This window comes from Eschrichtius robustus, chromosome 19 (assembly GCF_028021215.1).
Source record: "Eschrichtius robustus isolate mEscRob2 chromosome 19, mEscRob2.pri, whole genome shotgun sequence".
Taxonomy (NCBI): Eukaryota; Metazoa; Chordata; class Mammalia; order Artiodactyla; family Eschrichtiidae; genus Eschrichtius; species Eschrichtius robustus.
In genome coordinates this window covers 56,934,588-56,962,298 of record NC_090842.1, presented here as the reverse complement: position 1 = coordinate 56,962,298, position 27,711 = coordinate 56,934,588, and the positions used below count along the sequence as shown (strand labels likewise).

General features: G+C 53.5%; 1 protein-coding gene across 1 annotated transcript in view; it reads left to right on the top strand.

Moving 5' to 3' along the window:
- The window catches only part of FCGBP (Fc gamma binding protein), a 45,152-nt gene that overhangs the window by 12,179 nt on the left and 5,262 nt on the right, over positions 1-27,711 (top strand). Inside the window, exons 4-17 of the mRNA XM_068528314.1 lie at positions 3,200-3,770; positions 5,770-6,374; positions 8,578-9,145; positions 12,244-12,836; positions 13,775-14,360; positions 14,468-14,667; positions 15,895-16,036; positions 18,298-18,635; positions 19,784-20,357; positions 20,685-21,301; positions 21,714-22,257; positions 23,357-23,928; positions 24,244-24,817; positions 25,876-26,075. Coding sequence (XP_068384415.1) covers positions 3,200-3,770; positions 5,770-6,374; positions 8,578-9,145; positions 12,244-12,836; positions 13,775-14,360; positions 14,468-14,667; positions 15,895-16,036; positions 18,298-18,635; positions 19,784-20,357; positions 20,685-21,301; positions 21,714-22,257; positions 23,357-23,928; positions 24,244-24,817; positions 25,876-26,075 — 6,684 coding nt within the window. The remainder of the gene's footprint in view (positions 1-3,199; positions 3,771-5,769; positions 6,375-8,577; positions 9,146-12,243; positions 12,837-13,774; positions 14,361-14,467; positions 14,668-15,894; positions 16,037-18,297; positions 18,636-19,783; positions 20,358-20,684; positions 21,302-21,713; positions 22,258-23,356; positions 23,929-24,243; positions 24,818-25,875; positions 26,076-27,711) is intronic.

The window sequence follows — 27,711 nt, the reverse complement described above, 5'->3', positions numbered from 1 at the left end:
GTCCAGAGAGATGAATGACTTCCCAAGGGCTTAGGGCTAGTAAGAGATGGAGCTGGGAACGCCCTCAGGCTGGCTCCTGAGTCTCTATCTTAACCTCGAGGCTATTCTGCCTCTGGTAAATGGATTACTACTCAGCCAATATAAATTACAGAAATATAATAACAGCAAAATAAATAGAAACAATAATTTCCCTTTTTCCTACCGTATTATTATGAACATGTTCAAACACCCAGAAAAGTTGAAATCATTGTACAGTGAACACTCATTTGCCAATCACCTAGATTCTAAACATTTTACTCTTCTTAGTTCATCCCACATCTATCATCTGTCCATCCCTCTGTCCACTCAACAAACCCTCTTACTTTTTATGCACTTTAAAGTAAGTCCTAGACATCAATACACTTCACCCCTAAAGATTTTAGCAGGCATACCGTTAACTAGAATACAATATTTTCACACTTCTTTTTGCTTACTTTTGAAACAAAATTTAAACATAATAAAATCCACAAATCATAAATAAATCCACAAATCAAAATTTAAACATAATAAAATCCACGAATCACTGTTCACTGAGTTTTGACAAATGTGCAAACCAAACCTCTGTTAAGATATAGACGGTTTTCATCCCTCTAGAAAATTCCCTCATGCCCCTTCCCAAACAATGGCCCACACACCCCTAGAGGCAATCACAGTTCTGATTTTTTTCCACCATAGATTAGTTTTGCTGGTTCAAGAACTTCATAGTAACGGAATCATCCAGTGCAAGAAGACTTTTGTGTAAGGCTTCTTTTGCTCAGCATGATACTTTCGAGGTTCTTCCGTGTTGCTGCGATTAATTTTTTTAAATAGGAAAAGAATTTACAGCTCAAAACAAAAAGGCATGTTGTGAAAGATCCTGCTTTTACGCCTATCTTTACCTGCTTTCCCTGCTCGCCACAGGTAATGACTTTTACTAGTTTCCTGAGTATTCATCTAGGGTTTCTTTATGCCGACACAAGCAATACATTCTTACGTCTCCCCTTTCTTAGCAAACAGTACTGTACTTGTGCTCTGTTCTGAACTTGACTTTTTGCACTGAACAGTGCATTCTGAAGCTGTCTCTTTGTCAGTAGGAAGGGGGCCTCCTCTTTCCTTTCTACAGCTGCACAGTTTGTCATCGGCTGGATGCATCACAGTTTATTTAGCTCAGGCCCCTGTGGTTGGACGCTTTGTTCATGCTGGCAAGCAGTACTGCCGTGAATATTCTTGTATCTCCCTCGCTTTGTGAGTGTGCAGGTGGATCTGTGAGATCAATAACCAAGTGGATTAAAGTAGTGTTCTTGAAGGCTAGAGAGGTTGAACACAAGCTCAGGGGGACCTCAAATCCCTTGAACTTATGTGCAGAATCTTGCATATGCTGTGTAGTTTTTCAGGGAGAGGGTCCATTACTTTGTCAGATCCTTACAGAGGTCAGCGACCTGACAAAGGTTTAGAGTTCCTGGTAGGATCATGGTAGGATGTCCACAAGAGCTTGTTAGGAGAAAAGAGGAGTTCATGAAATGGTGACTTCAGCATGGTCTCATTATTTTTTTTTAAGCATACATGTATTTAAAGGTAGAAAAAAACCTGGCATGATTCATAAATGTGAGTATTTTTTTTAACATCTTTATTGGAGCATAATTGCTTTACAATGTTGTGCTAGTCTGCTGCACAACAAAGCGAATCAGCTATACGTATACATATATCCCCATATCCCCTCCCTCTTGCGTCTCCCTCCCACCCTCCCTATCCCACCCCTCTAGGTGGCCACAAAGCACTGAGCTGATCTCCCTGTGCTATGCGGCTGCTTCCCACTAGCTATCTATTTTACGTTTGGTAGTGTATATATGTCAATGCCACTCTCTCACTTCGTCCCAGCTTACCCTTCCCTCTCCCCGTGTGTATGTGTACAGCACTATGGGTGATTTTCTCTTTTTTCATTTTTGCTCGTGCATACTTTGTAAGTTTTCTGTACTGAACAGGCACTACTTGTGTCATTTAAAAATGAAGATCACTGGTCTTAGGGGAAAGACAGATTTGAACGGGGGTCCCTGGACTGAGAGCCTGTGAATGTGGGCTGTCTCGGTCACTGCCTGGCATAGGCTTGGACACACAGGAAGGCTCATGGAGGCGTTGCTGACTGAATGAACAACCTATCTTACCTGTGACCTTGCTCGTGCTGTCCCCTCTGCCTGTTACTCCTTTTTTCATACCCCATCCTCTTGGCTAAGACAAGACTTTGTGAAGAAAGGATAAGAAAGACATGCTCAGGAAGAGGAAAATGGGCCCAGGGGACAGAGAGAGCACACTCCTTATCTCCTGGCTGGACTCTCTCTCCACTCAGGACATTTGCAAAGGAACACCACTCCCCCTCCTGGTTTTCGTGGCTATCTCTCACTGGTCCTTTATGGCTCAGCTCTGCTGTCCCTTCTTCCAGGAAGCCTTCCCTGACCTGAAAGTTTGGGTCTGGTTCTTTTTCTAGGCTCCTGCAGCCTCCTGTGCCTCCACTATCCCAGCCCTGATCGCTCTGATCTGTCATTGTCTAGTGACAGGTCTGTCTCCCCTATTGGACTGGGAGCCCCATGACAGTAGGGTCTGGGGTTATCTTTGTCATCAGTGTATCTCCAGGATCTCCCAGGCCAGGGCCAGGCACAGGGTCAGTGCCCAGTGAATGTTTATTTAATACAGCAGGGGCTTCATTCACTTACTGAGCACCTGCTATTCTACCAGGTACAGTTCTAGGCACTGGAGATGAAGCAGCTGCCCTGTCTTCGTGGAGCTGACAGCGTAGTCAAGTTAGAGAGATGATAAACATCAGATATTTGCAGATGACATTTTAGAAGGTTAGACACTATAGGGAAAAAAATAGAGCAGGGAAGGGGAATAGGGAGTAGGGGGGAGTTGCCATATAAAATAGGGTGGTCTGGGATGGCCTCCCTGAGACGGTGACATTTGAGCAAAGTTTTTGTAAGAGGTGAGGGCGTGAGCCAAGTGTATATCTAGGGAAAGAACATTTCAGGTCACGGGGAAGGCAGGAGCAAAGATCCTGAGGCTTGGTCGGTGGCACTAACAGGAGGAAGGAATCCTCACGCAGCTAGAGCAGGGGAAGCAAGTGGGAGGATTTGAGGGGCTGAAGGCCAGACCACACGGGGATCTGACCCTCCTCTCCTGACTCCTGCAGATCGACAGCCAGCGCTCACACCTGCCTGCCTCCCTGGCTGAGGGCCGCCTGCGCGTGTACCAGAGTGGGACACGGGCCGTGGTAGAGCTGGACTTCGGGCTGGTAGTCACCTATGACTGGGATGCCCAGCTGGCACTCAGCCTGCCCGCGCACTTCCAAGGCCAGGTGTGCGGTCTGTGTGGCAACTATAATGGTGACCCCACTGATGACTTCCTTACACCTGACTGGGAGCAGGCTCCTGATGCTGTGGAGTTTGCCAGTAGCTGGAAGCTGGACGACGAGGACTACCTATGTGAGGACGGCTGCCAGAACAACTGTCCCTCCTGCACCCCAGACCAGGCCCAGCACTATGAGGGCAGCCGTCTCTGCGGCATGCTGACCCAGCCCGATGGCCCCTTTGCTGTCTGCCGTGACGCCCTGGACCCCCAGCCCTTCCTGAAGGAATGTGTATATGACCTGTGTGTGGCCCATGGGGACCGGGCCAGCCTGTGCCGTGCCCTTAGCGCCTACGCCCAGGCCTGTCTGGAGTTTGGCATCTCTGTTGGGAACTGGAGGTTGCCAGCCAGCTGCCGTGAGTGATACCCTGGTGGGGGCTGGGAGCACATGTGGGAGGCAGGGGACCCCTTGCACCTGCTCAATATCTGAGCATTTACTGTGGTCCAGCCTGGAGCTGGACCATGCCAGGGACGGAGCAATGGCCAAGATGGCCAGGCTCTGCCCACAGTGAGCCTAAGGTTGGGGCAGACGTATCACACTAGACAGTGACGGTCCAGAGTGGTCAGGGCTGGGATGGGGGAAGTTCAGAGGGGCTATGGGAGACCAGAGAAGCTTCCTGACTCAGTCTGGGGAATCAAGTAGGATCTCCTAGAGAAAGGGATGCCCAATCTGAAGCCTGTAGGTGGGATTGGAGCTAGATAGAAAAAAGGGGGGGCAGGAAGTGGGTTCCAAGCTGAGAGAAGGGCATCTGCAAAGACTTGGCATGAGATGTCCCAAAGCAGACGTGCGAACATCTCTTCATTTATAACTCTTCCATGATTCCCCGATGTCTTCTGGATAAAGTCCCAGCTCCATAGCCAGGTATCCATCCACTGAATCATTCATTCACTCATGTATTCATTCATTCAACATGCATTCCCTGAGTCCCTATCTGGCCCCACCCCTGTGCTGACGATGGGCACAGTGGGGACCAAAACACCTGTCTCTGCCCTTGTGAGGCTCCCAGAGAAATGTTCAGGAGGCAGAAAGGCTAGCACAGGAAGGAGGAGGAGGCTTCCAGGCCCAGGCCCATGGCTTGGGACAGGGACTCCAGAGAGGGGTAAGTCTGGGGGAGACACTGAGGCCATTTGGGGTTTGTCTTGGTCACTGCAGTGTCCTCACTGCCCAGGAAACACCACTCCCCATCACCGCCGAGTTCCCCAATGCCTGGTGCAAAAGAAGAACCAGTGCATTCACTTATCTACCCATTCATTTTCGAAGTATTTACTGGGCATCTCTTGTGGGCCAGGCCCCGTCCTTGGCGCTGGAGATTCAGCCATGTTTGAGACAGACCAGGTTCCCACTCTCACAGAACTTATAATCCTAGCGGGGGAGACAGAGAGTAAGCAGTGAACTGTGGAATAGCTTCAGAGAGTGAAAGAAACAGAGTTCATGGGATAAGAGCAAATGGGAGGCTCATGAAGAGAGTGCTCAGGGAAGGCCCTTGGGAGAAGCTGCCATTGGAACAGTGTGAGCTCATAATGATGCTCTACATGGGGTGTCTCTACATAGATGAGCCTCCTGTGATATTGGGACTATTATTATCCCATTCTACTGATGGGGAAACTGAGGCACAGAGAAATTGGAGTTGTTTGCTCACAATCACACAGCTAAGAAGGGGAGAGTTGGGATTTGAACCCAGGCCATCTACATTCCAGTAACCTTCTCTTAACCACATGCCATGTGAGGAAAGGCTAATACAGGCACAGGGAAAAGCCAGTGCAAAGGCCCAGAGGCGGGAGTGTGAGCACCAGAGAGGATGCCACTGTGGCTGGGGCGGAGTGAGCCAGAGGGAAAGTGAGAGGAGGTGAGGACAGGGAGGTGATGGGGGCAGAGCGTGGATTATGGGAAGCCTCAAGGACCAGTAGGAGGACTCTGGCTTTTACCCTGAGCAAGACAGAGCCACAAGAGGGCTCTGAGCAGGAGAGGGATGTCATCTAACTCAAGTGTTCACAGGATCCCTCTGGCTGCATGTGAGGAATAGAATGGGATGCAGGATGGGAGCAGGGGGGAGACCAGGCAGGAGGCTGCTGGGGTGAACAGGACAAGGGTGGGGACTGTGGTGAAAGGAAAAAGGGGCAGATTCTGGATAGATCTTGAATATGGAGCTCACAGGATTTACCGACATGTTGGTTGTCCAGTGAATAAAGGGGAAGGAGTCAACTATATCTCTGAGGTTTGGGGCCTGCGCACCCAGAAGGGTGGAAGTGTCATTAACTGAGATGGGGAGCTCTGAGGAAGGAGCTGGGTTGGGGAGGGAAGTCCTGGCACGTTCTGACTGTGCTGGCCTGACCCCCCCTCCCGTGTCCCCGCAGCCCTGTCCTGCCCCGCCAACAGCCGCTACGAGCTCTGCGGCCCCGCCTGCCCGGCCTCCTGCAACCCCCCCGCCGCGCCGTCCAACTGCTCCGCGCGCCCGTGCGTCGAGGGCTGCGTGTGCCTCCCGGGCTTCGTGGCCAGCGGCGGCGCCTGCGTGGCCGCCTCGTCCTGCGGCTGCAACTTCGAGGGCCGCCCGCTCGCTCCCGGCCAGGAGGTGTGGGCCGATGAGTATTGCCGGCGGCGCTGCACCTGTGACGCCGCCACCAAGCAGATGCGCTGCAGCGACACGCAGGGCTGCCCAGCGGGCGAGCGCTGCCGCGTCCAGAACGGTCTCCTGGGTTGTTACCCCGACCGCTTCGGGAGCTGCCAGGCGTCTGGGGACCCGCACTACGTGACCTTCGACGGCCGGCGCTTCGACTTCATGGGCACCTGCACGTACCTGCTGGCCGGCTCGTGCGGCCAGGCCGCGGGGCTGCCTGCCTTCCGGGTGCTGGTGGAAAACGAGCATCGGGGCAGCCAGAGGGTGAGCTACACGCGCGCCCTGCGCGTGGAGGCTCGCGGCGTGAAGGTGGCCGTGCGCCGGGAGTACCCTGGGCGAGTGCTGGTGAGTGATGGGCGCCCAAGGCCGGGTGGAGGGGCAGGGAATCCCCCTTAAAGAGTAGGGGTCTGGCCACTGGGGGAGGGTGGGGGTCTGCTAGAAGACCTTGTGGCCAGTGATTAGGCTTGGGGCGCCCCAGCCAGGCGGTGCTGCCTCTCCCTGGCTGTGTGACTTTGCCTCTCGGTGCCTCAGTTTTGTCCTCTGACAAATGGGATAATAAGATGGTGCCTCGCCAATGCGAGCTGCTTCACAAGGTGGTTGTGGAGGTTTGACGAGTTAATATTTGTAGGATGTTTAAAAGAGACCTTGGTGCCCAACAAGTGTTCAGTAAATGTTGACTCAATGTTTTATTGTTATGATCCCTCCAAAGTTAAAAACTGGTGCATTTTCTGGAGGAAAATTGATATTCAGAGAGTAAGGTGACATGTGAAAAGTCGGGAACAAAAGGTGTTGGGGGAGTGTTACAGGGGTGTGGGGGTACTTACAGATGGGCCCACAGGGTTCTGGATAGAGGGTTCTTACAGGGCCCACCACCCAGTAAATTTTATATATATATATATATATATATATATATATATATATAAAATTTACTTCTATGTGTTAAATGCTTGACATACAGTAACTCATGTGTTAATCGCTGTAACAACCCTGTGAAATAGGTAATCTTGTTAGAGGAGAATACTGGGCACAGAGAAGTTAAGTCAACTATTCAAGGTCACACAGCTAATGAGTGGCAGAGCCAAGATTTGAAGCCAAGCTGTCTGGCTCCAGAGTCCATACTCTTAACCTCTGCATTCTATTGCCTTTCCTGAAGAAAGAGATGGAACAGGCAGGGATGGAAGTGGATGGAAGACTGTTCCAGGCAGAAGGAACAGCAACTGAAAGGCTCTGAGGCAGGAACAAACATGAGGGGTAGAGGAACAGCATGGAGACCAGTGGGCCTGGAATGGAGAGAGGGAAGGGAGAGCGAGGTAGGAGATGATGTAGGGGATGGCTATGTTAGAGGCTTTTGATTTAATCTGAAATCTGAAGGATGAGGAAGAGACCACCAGGTGAAGAGTAGTGGTTGCTAGGCAGAGGGAACAACAGGTGCAAAGGCTGAGGCTGGACTGAGCTTGAAGAGTTCAGGAGAACAGCATGGGGCCAAGGAGGCTGCACCTGAGAGAGTGAGCCTGGGGAGATGGGATAGAGAGGTTGGTAGGGGATGAAGTCAGAAAAGAGGGGACAAGAAGGGCCTAGTGGGTAGAGGATTTGATTTTAAGCTGAGATGTGAAGGGTGATGGGGAGGCAGCCAGACAAAGAATAAAGATGTGGAAGAGGGTAGGTATGTTGCAAGCATAGGGTACATAGGGTATATCAAGTGCAAAGGCCCTGAGGCTGGGCTGAGCTTGGTGAGTTCAGGAGAATATCAAAATGCCTGCATGGCTGGAGTTCCAAGGGTGGGGAATGAGGCAGTCCTGAAGAATTAAATTGGAGAGCAGTGAGGCTCGGATCATGTATGGTCTTTTAGACCATTGTAAGGGGTTTGGATCAAAGCTGATGCCTAGAATATGAAATAGAGGTGGCCAAGTAAAGAGTGATGAGAGGTATCCCAGGAAGAGGTCACAACAAGTGCAAAGGCCCAGAGGTGGGAGTGCACTTAACATGTCCTGGGAGACAGCAAGGAGACAGGAGGGAGCCCGAGTGAGTGATGTGGAAGGTGGTGCAGGCACAAAGGTGGACAAGAGCCAAGGTTAAGCAGGATGTTCTAGGGAAGGGGCTTAGATTTAAGCCAAGTCCTAAAGAATGAAGGGGAAGCAGCCAGGAGCAAAGTGGTAGGTGGTGTTCTTGGCAAGGTGAAAAGGCCCTAAAGTTAGACTAAACTGGGAGAGTTGGGGGAATCTCAAGAAAGCCAGTGTGGCTACAGCAGAATGAGTGAGAGGGAGAGTGGGAGGAGGTTAGGTCAGGGAGGTAATAGGGAGACAGATCCTGTAGGCTTTGAATGCCATGGGTTAGGGATTTGGATTTAAGCAAATACTTGAAGGATGAAGAGAGGTGGATGATTTGCCAGGCAGTGGGAACAGCAAGTGCAAAGGCCCTGAGGTGGATCAAGCATAATGTGCTCAAGAGGATAGCAAGGAGCCCAGAGTAGCCAGAGCTGAGTGAGTGAAGGGTGAGCCACAGAGCCTTGAATACCCTGACCTATTGGTCCTCCCGCATCTCTACCCAGGTGGACGGCATCCTTCAGTACCTGCCCTTCCAGGCGGCAGATGGGCAGGTGCAGGTGTTCCGCAAGGGCCAAGATGCTGTCGTGCGCACAGACTTTGGCCTGACTGTCACCTATAACTGGGATGCCCATGTGACTGCCAAGGTGCCCAGCAGCTATGCGGGGGCCCTGTGCGGGCTCTGTGGGAACTTCAATGGGGACCCAGCTGACGACCTGGCTCTGAGGGGTGGAGGCCAAGCTGCCAACGCACTGGCCTTCGGGAAGAGCTGGCAGGCGGAAACAAGGCCAGGCTGTGGAGCAGCTGAGCCAGGCGACTGTCCCAAGCTGGACACCCTGGTGGCCCAGCAGCTGCAGAGCAAGAAGGAGTGTGGGATCCTTGCCGACCCCAGTGGGCCCTTCCGGGAGTGCCACCACACACTGGACCCACAGGGTGCTGTGCGAGACTGCGTCTACGACCGCTGCCTGCTGCCAGGCCAGTCTGGACCACTGTGTGACGCATTGGCCTCCTATGCTGCTGCATGCCAGGCCGCCGGGGCCGCTGTGCACCCCTGGAGGAGTGAGGAACTCTGCCGTGAGTACCGAGAGTGACGACTGGGGGACTCAGCCTTATGTATATTCATTAATGTATAAATATCATTAAGTCATTGAATTCTTATAACAGCCCCATGAGGTAGGGGCTGTGGTTATACCCATTTAACAGATGAGGAAACAGAGGCTCAGAAAGGTTGTTACATGCCTGGGATCATGACAGCTAGGAAGTCACAGATGCAGTTAATATTTGTAAGTTGGCTGAATACATCTGGTGGCCCCAGGTCTGATTCCCATTTGGCAGCTGTCATTCAGAGATGAGCTCCTAAGGATCCCTGCCTGCACATCTGGCAGTTGTCAGGCTGGTTGGTTTGGAGGACCTCAGTCAGGACTGCTTGTCTCTGCTCTGCTTGGTCTCATCTTCCAGCCGGCTAGCACAGGCTTCTTCACACAGTGGTCTCAAGGTTCCTAAGAGCAGCAAGGGCGGACAGCCCCCAGCGGGCAAGCACACTCCAGGCCTCTGCTTGACGTCACATTTGCTAATGTCCCATTGGCCAAAGTCAGTACCATGGCCAAACCCAGAGTAAAGGGTGGCCAGTGTCAGTCTGTCACAATCCCCATCATACATCTCTGCCACAAACATATGCATGAGTGAGCAACATTTAATAAGTTTTAGAAATGCCTGAGACCATAGACTCTAAGTGTTAAAAAAAAAAAAAGATAGAGTGAGTTATCATCGCAAGTCTCGTTAGTACACAACTGATAAAAAATATTAAACACGTATTGGAAAGACATCTCTTAATGAGATGGATGGGGTTTTCCCCCCAATAGTTCACGTCTGTTGTTGGAAGGAGACAGGGTGTAGCATCAATTCTATTTTTCATTTTGTAAATATGATATTACTAAGTGGGTGGAAGTGGCAGGAGTTCTGCTAGAGCAACGTCAGTCCGTTCTTTGAACCCCTTTTGAGTTGCAGGGAAGTTAGTCACACTGAGAGATGCCACAAAACTTACTTTTTATGACTTCTGAGCAGCTGATTCTATGAGGCCCTCCTTCTGTTTCGTCGGGAGCAGAGCTGGAACTGATTTGTTACCAGTAATGATTTGTCATCCATTGTCTCCATGCTTATGGTAATATTTGAAATTGTCCCTTCGTGTCCCTGGAAGTTTTCACATCCCCACAGCAGCACACTGTTTTAAGATTCGGGACTGTTCTCTTCTGTAAAGTGGGAGAAGCACACTTGCAAAAGGGACGGTGGGAAAGCAGATGCAACTCCACCAGAGGTGCGTTCTCAGGCTGATCGTTTTAGGAAGGACTTGCATAATTAGAGCCAGGACTTGTGTGGCACACTTCCCATTGGGCAGGTTCTGTTCTAAGGGCTTAACAGCTCTCATTTCATCCTCACCACCACCCTGTGAGGTGGGATCATCAAGGAAATGGAACCGCAGAGATACTAAGTAACTTGCCTGGGGTCACACCGCAGGGCAGCGTGATTTGAGCCCAGGCCGGTTGGCTCCTGAATTTGTACAGTTAATTGTTGCATTCTATGGCCTCTGTAATAATTGAGAATCTCTTATTTCCTTAAAACTACTCTTTCCCTTGGACCCCTTGGAAGTTCTAGAAGACTGGGTTGTGAGGACTCAGACACCAGGCAGAGGGAGGCCTGGGCGGTGCCTGAACCCATGTGCCCAGCACCAGCTTCAGCTCTTGTGGATATTTTGCTATTCTCATTCCTCTATCTCCTCCACCACCGCCCCTTTCTTTTTTTATTTTGTGGAAATATTTTAAAGCAAATTCTAGACATGAATTTTGCCACAAATACTTTAGTAAACATCTCCAGCAGATAGGACTTTTAAGCAACATGACCACAGTGCTGTTATTACCAACAATAAAAATAACACTAATTCTTTAACATCCTCTAAAACCCAACCTGGGTTCGAATTTCCCCAATTGTCTAAAAAATGTGTTTTTTTTCACTTTAATTGAATGAGGATCCAGACCAAATCCACACTGCACTGGGTTGATTTTTCTGTATTCATTTTTATCCTGTAATAGCCCCCTCCTTTTTTTCCCCATCATATTATTATGAAAATTTTCAAATATACAAAAAAGTTGAAAGAATTTTACAGTGAACGCACATATACTTACCATCTAGATTCTACAATCTGTGTTTTACTATACTTGCTTTATCACACGTCTATCCCTCTATCCACCCCTTCCTTTGTTCATGGAAAAAACAGGTCATTTATTCTACAGAATTTCCTACTTTCTGGATTTGGCTAGTTGCTTCTTCACAGTGTATTTAATTTGTCCCTCTGTCCCCTGATTCTCTTGTAAACTGGATATTAGATCTATAATGGTGCTGTCCAGTGGAACTCTGGTGATGGTGGAAAGGTTCTATACCTAAGCTGTCCCATCTGGTCACCACTAGTCACGTGTGGCTATTGGGCACTTGAAATCGAGCTAGTGTGACCAAGGAACTAAATCTTCAATTTTACTTAATTTTAATTAACTTACATTTAAATGGCCACGTGTGGCTATCGTATTGGATGGTACAGATAGAGGCTTGATTGGGTTCAGTTTTAGGGGTTTTTTTTTTTGGGTTTTTTTTTGTGAGGAAACCACCTGTTTTATAATCTGGGATGACTGGAGTTTGGAGAGAGAAACAGGGATTCTTTTTTAGTTGTTTCTTTACCACCCTGGCCAAATATTTTAATTTACTATAGAATTACTACTACTACCACTACTACTACATTACTGCTATAGAGTGAAGAAGCTAAAAATACTGCATTCACAAATACACTGCATAGATTACACACACACACACACGCATTTGCATGGTTAAAATATGTACCACAGATCCACAACTTGTTACCAACTTGAATAAGGTCATTAAAGACATTACAGATAAACCCAGACCACCGTTAAATTGGAATAGTATCTTAATTATCAGGAGTAGATTAACTGTGATACAATGTTTGCCAGGCCCCACTGAACAGAGGAGGGTCTCCTTGCCGCTGGACCGCTTATATGTGTGAGTGTGTGTGAGCATGTGTGTGTGCATGCGTGTGTGTGGGGGGGAGGTCCACGGTGTCCCCGGGGAGCAGGGATTCTTGATGCTGATGGCCGCTCTCCCTGCAGCCCTGAGCTGCCCGCCCCACAGTCACTACGAGGCGTGTTCCTACGGCTGCCCGCTGTCCTGCGGAGACCTCCCGGTGCCTGGGGGCTGTGGCTTCGACTGCAAAGAGGGCTGCGTGTGTGATGAGGGCTTCGTGCTCAACGGTGAGTCCTGCGTGCCGCTGCCCTCCTGTGGCTGCGTGTACCAGGGCACCTACCACCCGCCCGGCCAGACCTTCCACCCGGGGTCGGGGTGCAATTCCCTTTGCCGCTGTGAGGAGGGTGGCCTGGTGTCCTGTGAGCCCTCCAGCTGTGGCCCACACGAGGCCTGCAAGCCGTCCGGTGGCGTCCTGGGCTGTGTGGCCGTGGGTTCTGCCACCTGCCAGGCATCGGGAGACCCGCATTACACCACCTTCGACGGCCGCCGCTTCGACTTCATGGGCACCTGTGTGTACACGCTGGCTCGGACCTGCGGGACCCGGCCTGGCCTGGCCCAGTTTGCCGTCCTGCAGGAGAACGTGGCCTGGGGCAATGGGAAAGTCAGCGTGACCAGGGCGATCACGGTCCAGGTGGCCAACTTCACCCTGCGGCTGGAGCAGAGGCAGCGGAAGGTCACGGTGAGAGCAGGGGTGGGACGTGAAGGGAAGGGGCCTGGGCTAGAGGGTGATCTGTGGGTGGAGCACGTGCAGCACTCAGGCCAGGGGCAGGGGGCACAGAGCTCCGAGCTGATGTGGGAGGCATGGGGTCCGCAAGGAGAGGAGGTGCCCGTCAGAGGCTACAGTGCGGAACCAAGGAGGGAGGAGGCCTTGGGGACCGAGACCTTCTCCCATGTGGCTCAGTCTCCACCTCCCTGCCCCTTGATTATCCCCTCCGGACATCTCTCCCACCCCTTCCACTCCATCTTCCCCTCCCTCCTGGTCCCTGCTTTCATAAGGGTGTTATTACATTGAGACCTGTATTCGTTTCCTGAGGCTGCTGTCACAAGTTACCACCAACTTGGTGGCTTAAAACAACAGAAATTTGTTTTCTCACAGTTGTGGAGGCCAGAAGTCCAAAATCAAAGTGTTGGAAAGAGATGCACCGCCTCCAAAGGCTCTGGGGGAGAATCCTCCCTTTCCTCTTGCAGCGTCTGGTGGTTCCAGGTGTTCTTGGCTTGTGGCCGCATCACTCCAGTCCCTGTCTTCGTTTTCACATGGCCTTTTCCCCTGTGTGTCCCTGTTTCTTCTCCTCTTCTGGCTCTTTTAAGGACACTTGTCATTAGATATAGGGCCCACCCTAATCCAGGACGATCCCATCTCAAGATCTTTACCCTAATTACATCTGCAAAGACCCTTATTCCAAATAAGGTCATATTCTGAGGTTCTAGATGGACATATCTTTGGGGAACCACCATTCAACCAACTACAAGACCCTATTATTAGGCCCATTTTACAAATATGGAAACTAAGACCCAGAGAGGTGAGTCACACAGATCTTCAGTGTCAGGCAGGGGCTTGATCTAGGGTCTGACCTCTCGAAGTGTACCCTCTGAAGCACGGCATCTCCCACCTCCCAGGTGAATGGTGTGGACAAGAGGCTGCCCGTGGTGCTGGCCGAGGGCCGGGTCCGCGCCTCCCAGCATGGCTCAGACGTTGTGATCGAGACTGACTTTGGCCTGCGCGTGGCCTACGACCTCGTGTACAATGTGCGGGTCACCATCCCAGGCAACTACTACCAGCAGCTGTGTGGCCTGTGTGGGAACTACAATGGCAACCCCAAGGACGACTTCCAGAAGCCCGACGGCTCACAGGCAGGCAGCTCCAATGAGTTCGGCAGCTCCTGGGAGGAGGCAGTGCCGGGCTCTCCCTGCGCGCCCACCTGCAAGCCTGGCGGAAGCTGTGACACAGAGCTGGAGTGTAAACCTGAGCTGCAGGAGAAATACGAGCAGCAGCAGTTCTGTGGGCTCCTCACCAGCCCCACGGGGCCGCTGGCTGCCTGCCACAAGCTGGTGGATCCCCAGGGTCCCTTGAAAGATTGTGTCTTTGATCTCTGTGTGGGTGGCGGGAACGAGAGCATTCTCTGCAGCAACGTTCATGCCTATGTGAGTGCTTGCCAGGCAGCTGGAGGCCACGTCGAACCCTGGAGGACCGAATCTTTCTGTCGTGAGTGAGGGGCAGAGAGAGGGGGAGGTAGAGGCACAGAAGGGGCAGACCCTGGGCCCTGCAGCCTCTCACTCCCAGGGGCTCTGACCCGCACGCCCTCTTTGCAGCGATGCAGTGCCCCCCTAACAGCCACTACGAGCTCTGTGCAGACACCTGCTCCCTGGGCTGCTGGGCACTCAGTGCCCCCCCGCAGTGCCCGGATAGCTGTGCCGAGGGCTGCCAGTGTGACTCCGGCTTCCTCAACGACGGCCAAGCCTGCGTGCCCATCCAGGAATGCGGCTGCTACCACGACGGTGTCTACTACGAGGTAGGGACCTGGTCATCCTGGGCAGAGCGGAGGACTGCAAGCTGGACCCCCCTCCCACTGCCCATTAGCCCCACAGCCTGTCCGCTTGGCCTCCTGAACGTCTCTCCCACCCACTCCTCTTCCCCTCGCCATGGCCCCACCGTGGTCCAAGTTTGTCCTCTCCCAGCTGGCTCCCTCCCAGCCCTCACTTTTGCTCCCTCTGGTCTACCATCCCCAAGGTAGCAGGTAAGACCCTTCCAAATATGACCATAGGTCCTGCAACCTGAAACCATCCCCTGGCTCCCCAGGTCAAGTTTCGGCTTTGTATCCAGGTCTAGATTTCGTCTCTGTGATACCAGAGGCTAACTCCCTCTGCTTCCCTCTCCCACTCTCTGAGACTTACTCCTTTTCCTTTGATTTGAGTGTGTGTTTATCTAAAGTTTGTCTCCCTCAAAGGTCTGAGAGCTCTGTGAGGGCAGGAACCCTCTCTGTTTACCTCCTCATACGAATAATAATAGCACTACAGCAAACAGGTATATGGTGCTTACTATGTGCCGGTTACTGCTTTAAGTGCTGTATGTACAATATATATGAATTTATTTATTTATATGTAATATATATACTTTTAATATAATGTTATGTATAAACTTTTTATTATAAAAATTTTCACACAGGCAAAAGTCAAGAGAACAGTATAATAAATCTCCATGTACCCATCACTCAGCCTCAAAAATAATCAACATTTTCCCAGTCTTATTTCATCGCTACCCCCGTTTCCTCTCCATTCTGGATATTTAAAGGAAATCCTTTTTCATTTCATCTGTACTTTATATGTATTATTAACTCAGTTATACTTTCATAAGTTGGTGCCATTATTACCTGAAACTTACAGATGAGGAAACTGAGGCATAACGAGGCTAAGTAATTTAAGCAGAGTGGTGTAACTTGGAAACAGCAGAAACAGGCTTCAGACCCAGGCAATCTGCTCTAGAGCCTTTGCCCTTAATTCCTATGTTTCTCCCATACAGCAGACATTTAGTAGCTATTTTGGAATAAACAAATGAGTGAGTAAATGAATGAAACTGAATGAATGAATAAATTGGGCCCCAAGGCCATGCTGTGCCTTAGACAAGGGGCCACCCTGCTGGAAGATGTCCCTTTTATGTCCTCCAGACCCCTTTATGCCCGGAACACCAAAGTTGCCAGAGTCAGCTCCCGCCCTGATAGCTGTGTCCTCTGTCCCCACAGCTGGGGCAGACTGTACTCATTGACAACTGCCAGCAGCAGTGCGTGTGCCATGCCGGAAAAGGCCTGCTGTGCCAGGACCACAGCTGCAATCCAGGGCAGCTGTGCCAGCCCTCGGGAGGCGTCCTGAGCTGCGTCAACAAAGGTGCTGGGTTGGGGCCAGGGCCGGTGTGGCTGCGGTAACAGAGGACAGGGACTCTGGAGCTGAGGGTGATGTGACCTGGCTCTTCATGGTGGGAGGCACAGAGGACTAACGATTGAAGTCTCAGACCTGGGGACCCCTAGGCTGGGATTCCCAGGGCCAGGAGCAGTAGCTCTCCAGCGTGGAAGGCAGGGACTCTTATGGTGGAAACCAGGCTGTGGGAACCCTCAGGGATAGGTTTCCCAGGGCAGATGGCAGAGACCCTCGGTATAAGGCAGGGACCGGCAAACTTTTTCTCTAAAGGGCCAGATGGTAAATATTTAAACTTGCAGGCCATACGGTCTCGGTCACAACTACTCAGCTCTGCCTTTGCAGCATGAAATCAGCTGTGGACTTTGTAAGTGAAGGGGTGTGGCTCCAATGAAATTTTATTTACAGAAACCAGAAGCTGGAAGTGTATAGTTTGCTGGCGACTGGTATGCGGGTTTAGGCTTAGGGTTTCAGACACCATCCCCCAGGGGTAGAGGAGACTGGGACCCACAGGGACAGAAAGCAGAGTCCTGAGGTCTAAGGCAGAGACCCCACCAAAGCCAGGGTCTTGAATACAGGACCCACCTCAAGTGGAAGATCAGGATTTATAGAGACACACTCTCAGGCAGGGGACACCCCTCAGGATTAAGTCTAAGCCACAAAGCCACCCCACAGGACTGACTTCTCGGGGTGGAGGGCACAGAATAATTCCCTTATTCCTGAGGATAAAGGGATATACCTCCAGAATTGACTGAGATCTCAGGGCTGATGGGCAGGATATCAGGGACTCCCAGGGACCAGAGTATCTTGGTCAGAGTCCAACAGGAGACAGAAGCCACACAGTAGCTTAAATAGGGAAAGTTTAATAGAATTCTTTGCTTGTAATAGGGATTGACTACTAAGGGATAAAAAGAACGCCGACGAACACAGGAAGAGCAGATGTAGGGAGCAGCCCCTGCCCCCAAAGGTTACAGCAGAGCACCTAAGGAAGGGAGGAATTGGGAAGACGGCCCCCGCTCCACGGCTGAGAGGCAGGTCTCATTGCAGGGTGGCAGAGAGGCTGTGCAGCCTGAGCTGGAAGGTGGGAAAACCCCCACTGGGGTGCTGGCAAAACTCATTGGGAAGCCACCTGCCGGGGTGCCTGAGTGACTCCCTGGGAAACCAGCTGGGGCCAGTGAACCTCACCGAGTGGGTGTCCCCCAGGCTGCTGGCCCTGCTTGCCACCTGGAGCCTGGAGAGCAAAGCCCACTGGAAGCAGAGCAGCCCCTTCCTCCTGCCGTGACCCTCCAGCGCCCTCTGCTGACAAAGCCTAACTTTATTGGTGGATTTGGAGCTAAGGGGCAGTCAACTGAAAACTGGCACAGGGGGGAGAGAGAAGGAAGTTTTAAGGCTGGGGTCTTGGGCACAGGGGTTCCAAAAGCTGGGTTCACAGATTCAGTGGCCCTAGGAACAGTCTTGGACAAAGAGACCCTCGGAGGTAGGGCCTGAGAAATGAGATCCCCCAAGGCCAGGGTCTTAGGCACAGCAACCCCAGGGAGATAGAATCTTGCACAGAGGGATTGCCAGGCTATGAGACTTAGATACAGGGACCCCGGGGTCAGGGTCTCAAATGGTGGGACCTCTGGGGTTAGTTTATCACCAGAAAGTTCCTGCAGTACCTTGGTCTTGAGCACAGAGACCTCCAGGACCTGGGTCTCAGGTGTGGTGGCCCCCAGGAGGCTGGGAGCTCAGGTATGGGGGAACCCGGGCCCGAGGTCTTGGACACAGAGAACCCTGGGCTGTAGATGTTCTCATGGATGCTCACAGGGCTGGCATCACAGACACAGGGACTCCTGTGTCTCTGGTCTCAGACCTCGGTCCTCTGGGGCTAAGATCTCAAGCAAGGGGACCCCAGAGCCTGGGTGTCAGATGTAGGGACCCTAGGACCTGTGTCTTGGCTGCAAGGACCTTGGGGCCTGGGTCTCAGACAACAAACAGCAGGGCCTGGGTCTCAGATGTGGGGACCTTTGACAGGGTCTTGGACACAGAGTTTCAGACGTGGAGGGGTGCCCAGGGCCTGGTCTCAGAAATGGCAGACTGTAGGGCCTGCATCTCAGATGGGAGGAACCTGGAATCTGGTCTCACCCCCAGTTGCTCTTAGAGCCAGTATCCCTCGCACAGACTGGGGCAGATGCTGGGAAGTAGCTGGTCGTATGCTTGGCAGCCCCTCAAGGTCCTCTCTCCTCTGCCCCCAGACCCGTGCCATGGTGTGACGTGTCGGCCACAGGAGACATGCCAGGAGAAGAATGGCCAGGGTGTGTGCGTGCCCAACTACGAGGCCACGTGCTGGCTGTGGGGTGACCCACACTACCACTCTTTCGATGGCTGGAACTTTGACTTCCAGGGCACTTGTAACTATGTGCTGGCATCAACCAGCTGCCCAGGGAGCAGTGCCCAGGGCCTGACATCCTTCACTGTCACCACCAAGAATGAGAACCGGGGCAACCCTTCTGTGTCCTACGTGAGGCTGGTTACCGTGACCACCCTCAACACCAACATCTCCATCCACAAAGGCGAGATTGGCAAAGTCCGGGTAAGGATGGCCCCTGAGCCCCCAGGTAGGGTGGGAAGGGTCCTGCCAGCCACAGTTAGGAGCTCAGTGCTCTCTCTCTTCACTTAGGCCTGAAACAAAATGGCAGCGAGAGCAATAATAATTACAACAAGAACATCACCCCTCTATCGGGAATTAAATGAGCCTAGCCCTTTGTTAAGGGCTTTAATGTAGGACTTAAATTTTGCCGTTTTAGAATTTGCCTTTTTAGAGATCCGGGTTTGAATCCAGGCTCTCCTTATGAGCTGTGTGATGTTGGGCAAATGACTTGACTTGGTGGGCCTCAGTTTCCTCATCTGTGAAATGGGGATCATAGCAGGCCCTGCCCCACAGTGAGGTGATGCATGTAAAGTGCTCAGCTGAGGATCTGACCCAGGTAAGCACCCTTGATTGTTTGTGAGGGAACAAATGAGAGGCCCAGAGCCTCCGACATGAAGAGAAATTGAGAGAGATGGAGAGAGAGAGAGATGGACTGCCCTTTCTGCCCAGAATAATGGAGATGCAGATTAATGGCAGCTCACAGGGAGAGAATGAGGTATGGAACAGAGCAGGCCCTCAATAAACGATGGTGAGTGAGTGGAAGAAATGCCCAGACACACAGAGATGCACAGGAGATGATGAGAGAGGGAGGGACTAGGTGAATGAGACCCAGAGAAAGACCCAGAGAGATGGACCCAGAGAGAGAATGTCACACACACACACACACACACACACACACACACACACACACAGATGCAGAGAGAGACAGTGCACAAGTGAGAGAGACACAGAGAAGGGAGGGGCCCCAGAGAGAGAGACAAAGTGAGAGAAACTCATAGAGAATCCAGAGAGAGAGAGATAGGTCTAGATGTAGAAAGAGGGAGAGAAACAGAGAGAGAGAGAGATAAGGGAGGGAGACAAAGATCAAAAGAGAAACCCAGAAAAAGCAGCAGAGGGGGCTTTCATTCTCCAGGGCCTGGACTAGAGCAGATGTCCATAATGTTTGTCAAATGACTATATGACCAGCAGTCATGGGGAAGGCCTTGGCAGCTCCCAGCCACGGCAGGACAAGCGAGGGAGGCAGGGGGCCAGAGCCGGGCCTCGGCATCTCCAGTGACCTGTGTTTGCCTCCCTTCCCCCTCTTCCCCCAGGTGAACGGCGTGCTGACGGCATTGCCTGTCTCTGTGGCCAGTGGGCGGCTTTCAGTCACCCAGGGCGCATCGAGAGCGGTGCTGGCCACCAACTTCGGGCTGCGGGTCAGCTATGACTGGGATTGGCGAGTGGAGGTGACACTGCCCAGCAGCTATCACGGCGCGGTGTGTGGGCTCTGTGGGAACATGGACCGTAACCCCAGCAACGACCGGGCCTTCCCTAACAGCACGCTGGCTCCCTCCATACCCATCTGGGGCGGCAGCTGGCGGGTTCCAGGCTGGGACCCACTGTGCTGGGATGAATGTCAGGGGTCCTGCCCAACATGCACCGAGGACCGACTGGAGGAGTACAGGGGCCCCGGCTTCTGTGGACCCCTGGCCCCTGGCTCCGGAGGCCCTTTCGCTGCCTGCCACGCCCACGTGGCCCCTGATAGCTTCTTCAAGGGCTGCGTTCTGGATGTCTGCCTGGGCGGTGGGGCCCAGGACATACTTTGCCAGGCTCTGGCTGCCTATGCCGCTGCCTGCCAGGCTGCTGGGATTGTCATTAAGGACTGGAGGACACAGGCCGGCTGCGGTGAGTGTTGGGGGACAGAGCAGAAGCTGGGGGCAGGGGTCCTGTCTCTTTGGGGCCGGTTTGGTTTCACTCCAGTCCTTCTGGGTCTGTTTGTTTTTTTCTCTCTGTCTTTCTGTTTTTGTTTTTGTCTCTCAGTCTCTTGGCGCTTGTCTCTGTGTCTCCCTTTGATTGTCTCTCATCCTCTCTCTCCCTGTCTCTGGGTCTTTCGTTGTCTCCTGCTCTGTCTCTCGTGGTCTCTGTCTGTCTCCTCCTACCCTATCCTCAGACCCCACCTCCTGACACCATTCTCTCCCTTTCTTTCCCTCCCGCTTCTTCATCCACCCACAGAGCTCTCCTGCCCAGAAAACAGCCACTACGAGCTCTGCGGCCCACCCTGCCCAGCCAGCTGCCCGTCTCCTGCACCCCCCACCGCCCCTGCCCCATGTGAGGGCCCCTGCGCCGAGGGCTGCCAGTGCGACTCAGGCTTCGTGTTGAGCGCCGACCGCTGCGTTCCCCTGGATGGTGGCTGCGGCTGCTGGGCCAACGGCACCTACCACGAGGCAGGCAGCGAGTTTTGGGCTGATGCCACCTGCTCCCAGCGGTGCCACTGCGGGCCTGGCGGTGGCTCACTGGTCTGCAAGCCTGCCAGCTGTGGGCTAGGTGAAGAGTGTGCCCTACTGCCCTCAGGCCAGCATGGCTGCCACCCTATCAGCACAGCTGAGTGTAAGGCCTGGGGTGACCCCCATTACATCACCCTGGATGGACACCATTTCAACTTCCAAGGCGCCTGCGAGTACCTGCTGAGTATGCCCTGCCACGGACTACCCCCGGGGGTAGAGAACTTCACGGTCATTGTAGCCAATGAGCACCGGGGCAGCCAGGCCGTCAGTCACACCCGCACTGTCACCCTGCACATCTACGGCCACAGCTTCACCCTCAGTGCCCGCCGGCCTCGACAGCTGCAGGTGAGGGGTCAGTGGGCCAGGCAAGAGCATGTGCCAGCCTTGGAGTTGCCTGGGACAGTTAGGGGTCTGCCACTACTCTGATTGCCTTTCGCAGGTTAACAGGGCAGATGGAGGGATCGAGAGTATAGGCCTTGGAGCTGGATGGCTTGGAGTAGTGGCTTCCCCGTCTCTGAGCCTTAGTTTATTCCTCTGTAAAATGGGTCTAAGAACAGTACCTGCTTCAGAGGGTAGTGTGAGGAGCCAGTGACATCGTGCCTATAGTCGCTCATTATTAGTACTACTACTAATTACAAGGGGGGAGGTCACGTGCACAGGGACCCTACCCGCCACCCCCCGCCACTAGATAGTGGAGTCAGGATTCGAATCTGTGCCTGCGACGTTCACTACCCCCACTCCCACCCCGACCCTGTAGGTGGACGGCAAGCTGGTGGCGCTGCCCTTCCAGCTGGACTCGCGCCTGCGCGCACACCTGAGCGGCGCCGACGTGGTGGTAACCACGGCCACGATGATCTCGCTGGCTTTCGACGGAGACAACAACGTGCGCCTGCGCGTGCCGGCGGCGTACGCGGGCGCCCTTTGTGGCCTGTGCGGGAACTACAACCAGAACCCGAAAGACGACCTGAATGCGGTGGGCGGGAACCCGGGCGGCTGGCAAGTGGGCGGCGCCAAGGGCTGCGAAGAGTGCGTGCCCGGGCCGTGCCCGCAACCCTGCACGCAGGAGCAGCAGGAGCCCTTCGGCGGCCCGGACGCCTGCGGCGTGATCTCTGCCCCCGACGGCCCGCTGGTTCCTTGCCACAGCCGCGTGCCGCCCGCGCAGTACTTCCAGGCCTGTTTGCTGGACACCTGCCAGGCTCAGGGCCATCCGGGAGGCCTCTGCCCTGCCGTGGCCGCCTATGTGGCAGCCTGCCAGGCCGCTGGGGCCCAGCTCGGCGAGTGGAGGCGGCCGGACTTCTGTCGTGAGTACTGATCCATGCATGGGCCGCATAGCAGGGGTCTCCCCTCCTCCCCCGTTCCCAGGCCTCTAAGACAAGAGCCTTCTTCTCGGTGGGGCTTAGGCACCACCCTGCCTCCCCTGAGCCCAGATATCTCCTGTGAAAGAAACATCTTGGCGTTCACACACTGAAATATACCAGGTCACATACTGAAGTGGTAGAGACTCAGATACACGTGGTTGGAAACCCTGCGTCCAGTACCCTCTCAGGATTCATGCGCTCAGATAGACTGGGGTGGCTGACCCTGTCCAAGCTACACAGCTAGATAACACCTGGTCAGGTAGATTCTCTCAGCTCCCCCTGGTCAGAGAGACCTAGAGAGTTACACCTGGTCAGATGCCCCTAGACGGTTTTAAACAGGGAAATACACAGGGTCGGATAGAACTGGTCCCATAACCTCAGACAGAGACTCCTCTGGTTAGAGACACTTGATCACATTTACACTGAGACACACTTAGGCAGATACACCCACGTAGAATCAGGACCCTGACATAGCCCCAGGCAGATACATACAGATTCATGGCCAGATAGTCCTGGGCAGTTCCCCTCAGACAGATCTCCTGGTCAGATTTATCCTGTCAGCTTCACCCAATCCACATACATGTGGTCAGAGTCACACACTGACAGACCCTGTCGTCGAGACCGTGAGAGGCTCCAGGTCAGACACTGACAGTCCGGCATACTCGTGTGGATTCATACCCCAAGGTATATATCTGGGCCCACACCCCGGCCAGATTCACACCCTGAGATACTCACAGTTGGTTCCTGCATATCTTGGTCAGATATATGAGGTTGGATTCACCCAGTCAGATCGACTCGATCTTTAGAAACACTTGATCCGGTTGACACACTACCTGGGCAGAGAGACCCCAGATCCCCACACTGAACCCCCCCGTTAGATGTAGTGGATCAGGCACCCCGCTCAGATCCCCAGACAGATTCACTCACGAAATGTGCTCAGACAAAACATACAGATTCACCTGGGCAGGTTCTCCCGCTCTGTGCCTCCCCTGTGTCCCCCTCCCTCGTGCCTGCCTGGCTCATTCCCCTCTTGTCCCCACAGCCCTCCAGTGCCCGGCCCACAGTCACTACAAGCTCTGTGGTGACTCCTGCCCTGTGAGCTGCCCGAGCCTCTCAGCGCCCGAGGGCTGCGAATCCACCTGCCGGGAGGGCTGTGTCTGCGACGCTGGCTTTGTGCTTAGTGGAGACACCTGCATGCCTGTGGGCCAGTGCGGCTGCCTCCACGAGGGCCGCTACTACCCGCTGGGCGAGGACTTCTACCCGGGTTCTGAGTGTGGGCGGCGCTGCGAGTGTGGGCCGGGCGGCCAGGTCAGCTGCCAGGAGGGCGCGGCCTGTGGGCCCTATGAGGAGTGCCGGTTACAGGACGGGGTCCAGGCCTGTCGCCCTACAGGCTGTGGCCGCTGCCTGGCCAGCGGGGGCGTCCACTACATTACCCTCGACGGCCGTGCCTATGACCTGCATGGCTCCTGCTCCTATATCTTGGCCCAGGTCTGCCACCCACAGCCTGGGGACGAGGACTTTACCATTGTGCTTGAGAAGAATGCGGCTGGAGATCCCCAGCGTCTGGTGGTTACTGTGGCTGGCCAGGTTGTGGGCCTGGCTCGAGGGCCGCAGGTGAGTGGACATGGCCTTGCCCTGGGGGTCTGAGGGCAACCTGGCCCCACCTTGGGGGCTCTGAGGGGGACAGGGCCCACCCTGGGGGTTTTGAGCGAGATATGACCCCACCCCAGGGGGGACTGAACGAGACACAGCCCTGCCCTGGGGTCTCTGAGGGGGACACGACCCTGCCCTGGGAAGTCTGGGGAGGACATGGCCCCACCCCAATGTGACTGAGAGAGAGACAGCTGCATCCTGGGAGTCTGAGGGAACTGCCTTACCTGCCTTACCTGTGCTTCTATGAGTCCCTGACGCATCTGACCCTCCATCCAGGTCACTGTGGACGGTGAGGCCGTAGCCCTGCCTGTGGCTGTGGGCCACGTGCGGGTGACCGCCGAGGGCCGGAACATGATTCTGCAGACCACCAAGGAGCTGCGTCTTCTCTTTGACGGCGATGCCCACGTCCTCATATCCATCCCTAGCCCCTTCCGTGACCGGCTTTGTGGCCTCTGTGGGAACTTCAACGGCAACTGGAATGATGACTTTGTCCTGCCCGATGGCGCCATGGCCCCCAGCGTGGATGCCTTTGGAGCCGCATGGCGGGCGCCCAGCTCCTCCCAGGGCTGTAGCGAGGGCTGCGGGCCCCAGGGCTGCCCCCTGTGCTCAGCAGAGGAGACGGCGCCACATGAGAGCCTTGAGGCCTGCGGGCGGCTCCGGGATGTCAAGGGCCCCTTCTCCGCCTGCCATGCGTCTCTGAGCCCCTCTGAGTACTTCCGCCAGTGCGTGTATGACCTCTGTGCCCAGAAGGGCAACAGTGCCGCCCTTTGCCGCAGCCTGTCAGCCTACACAGCGGCCTGCCAGGCAGCTGGCGTGGCCGTGAAGCCCTGGAGGACAGACAGCTTCTGCCGTGAGTGTCCATGGGCCCCTGGGAGGACTTCAGCCCAGGCTCGGGGGCCCCCTCTGGCCTGCTCCCTGTCCTGTCTGCATCTCAGGAGCAGTCCCCAGCTCCTCCCACAGCACACCCTGCTGGCTTCCCTCCTGCCTGGCTGACTGGCCCTTCTCAGACTCCTTTCAGGGACCCGCTCTCCTGAGACCTCAGATACAGTTCTTCTCAAGGCCCATCCTGAACATTTTTGTGGTGACCTTGGAGGGTGGGTCGGGCAGGTCAGAAGCTCACACAATAAAGCCTGAGTCTGTGGCTCACCCAGTTCCTCCAGGATGGGACCATAGCCCCTCAGATCCTTTAGGACAAGGCTGCAGCTCCCTCAGACGCCCAGCCCAAGACTGTACCTCTTAGATACCCCCAGTTAGGGCTTATCTGTTTCCTTCAAACCCCCAGGACAGGGCCATGTCTCCCTGGACTCTCCTGGACAAGGCAGTGACCACTCATGCCCCCAGGGCAGGGCTGTGTCTCCTTCATTCTCCTCAGGGTAGGACCTACATCCAGGCCCATACCTACCCTTATAGCCTTAGATTTGTCCTCGGTGCTGGCAGTAGACACTGTCTGTCTCCATGTCTGACCTCTCTCCTGACTGCCAGCCTCATGGGTCCAGTGACCTCCTGGACACTTTCCACTTGGTGTCCTCAGGGTCCCTCACACACCTCCTATTCCTTGATCCTGGTCCTCATCTCGGGGCAGCCACACCATCCACCAGTTGCTGAGCCAGAGCCCAGACCCTCACTCTGGTTGCTCCCCCTGCATCCTCACAGCTCCCATCCTGGCCCTGACCCCTCTGCCTCTGCTTCCCGCACCCTGGCCCGGACCTTCTGTCTGTATTTCCCCAGTGCAGCCCTGGGCCATCACTATCTGTCCCACTGACATGAGCTCCATAGGGCAGGGCCTGGAGCTGTCTTCCTTGCTGTGTCCCCAGCACCGGCAGCCCAGAGCTGGGTGTGCAGTAGGCCCCATTCGTTACTCAGTGGCCGTGTGTAGGTGTGACGCCACCCTGCCTTCTCTCTCCGCAGCGCTCCAGTGCCCTGCTCACAGCCACTACTCCATCTGCACGCGCTCCTGCCAGGGCTCCTGTGCGGCTCTCTCTGGCCTCACGGGCTGCACCACCCGCTGCTTTGAGGGCTGTGAGTGTGACGACCGCTTCCTGCTGTCCCAGGGTGTCTGCATCCCTGTCCAAGACTGCGGCTGCACCCATGATGGCCGATACTTGCCGGTAAGCAGGAGCTTGAGATGGGCAGGGAGGCTGGAGGAGCTTGAGGGGGACTCAGAGTTTCTGTGCCGACTGCCTCGAGGATGGGGACAGAGAGGCTGCCACCACTTCCCTGCTGTGTGACTCAATGTTAGTAACGTTCCTGTGTTAGTTTCCTGTGGCTGCTGTGACGAATGACCGCAACTCGGTGCTTTAAAACAACAGAAATTTATTCTCTCACAGTTCTGGAGACCAGAAGACAGAAATCAGGATAACTGGGGCAAGATGTCGGCAGGGCGGCACTCCCTCCAGAGGCTCTAGGGGAAACCCTGTTCCTTGCCTCTCCCAGCTTTTGGTGGCTGCAGGCATTCCTTGGCTTATGGCCACATCACTCCAATTTCTGCTTCCATGTCACATTTCCCCTCCTCTTCTGTGTCATAAAATTTCCCTCTGGCTCCTTCTTATAAGGATACACTTGATTGTATTTAAGGCCCACCCAGGGTAATCTCAACATCTCAAGATTCTTAATCACAACTGCAAACACCCTTTTTCCACATAAGGTAACATTTACTGGGTCTAGGACCTGATGTCTTTGGGGTGGCCATTATCGGGCCTACTACAGTCTCCTTCCTGAGCCTCATTTTCTCCATCTGTAAAATGGGGTTAATCATCATCCTTGCACCATAGGTGTCTGAGGAATCGGGGGTGATTGTGCTTGAAAGGCACTCACTGAGCACTGGGCCTCACCCTCAATGTTCATCACACTCAGTAAAAATAATAGTAATTTACAGCAGCACAGCTACAGTCATTTAATAATGGGAATCGAAAGTTAATAATTGATTTACTTTTGTGACTGATATTTTTTGAGCTCTTACTATGCACCAAGTTTGTCATAGACGTCATTTGATAGTCACAGCAACTCTACAAGACACGTACTATTGTTATTTTCCCCATTTTATGGATGACAAAGAGAAGTCAGCCCAAGGCTACCCGTTAGCAAGTAGGGAGTCTGGGATGCACACCCCAGCAGCCTGGGCTCACCTTCTGAACTACTAGGCTGTCCTGCTTCTTCAAAAGCATATTTATCAAATAAAGGAAAGATGGATTACCACATCCCTTCCCCGTTCCTCCCAGTTTTATTAACGGCAGAAAGGTAGGCTAGAGTGTCTAGAAGTGTAGGACTTCTGCGGAAGAAGATGCCAAACTCCTCCTACTCCTTCCTTCAGGCCTCACCGCCTACAGGAAGCCCTCTCTGATCCCCTAGGCTGGGTTAGGCTCCTCCTCTGGACTCCCACAGACCCCTCTGCTTCCCCATGCCAGCCTTGACCGCTCTGCCCATGCTAGAAGGTTTCTTGGATTTGTGGGTCTGATATTCAGGGGAGAGGTCTGGGCTGGAGACATAAATGTGAGAGTCATCAGTATAGAGATGGTAATTTTTTTAAATTAAATGTATTCATTTTGTTTAAAGTTCTCAAACTTTTATTTTTAAATAATTCAAATTTAAGAAAAATTGCAAGAATAGTACAAAGAACTCCTGCCTACCCTTTACTCAGGTACTTCGAATGTTGACTTTTTTTGCCACTTTATCATCCCCTCTCTCTCTCTCTCTCTCTCTCTATCTCCATATGTATATATGTTTGTATGCATACACACATACTGC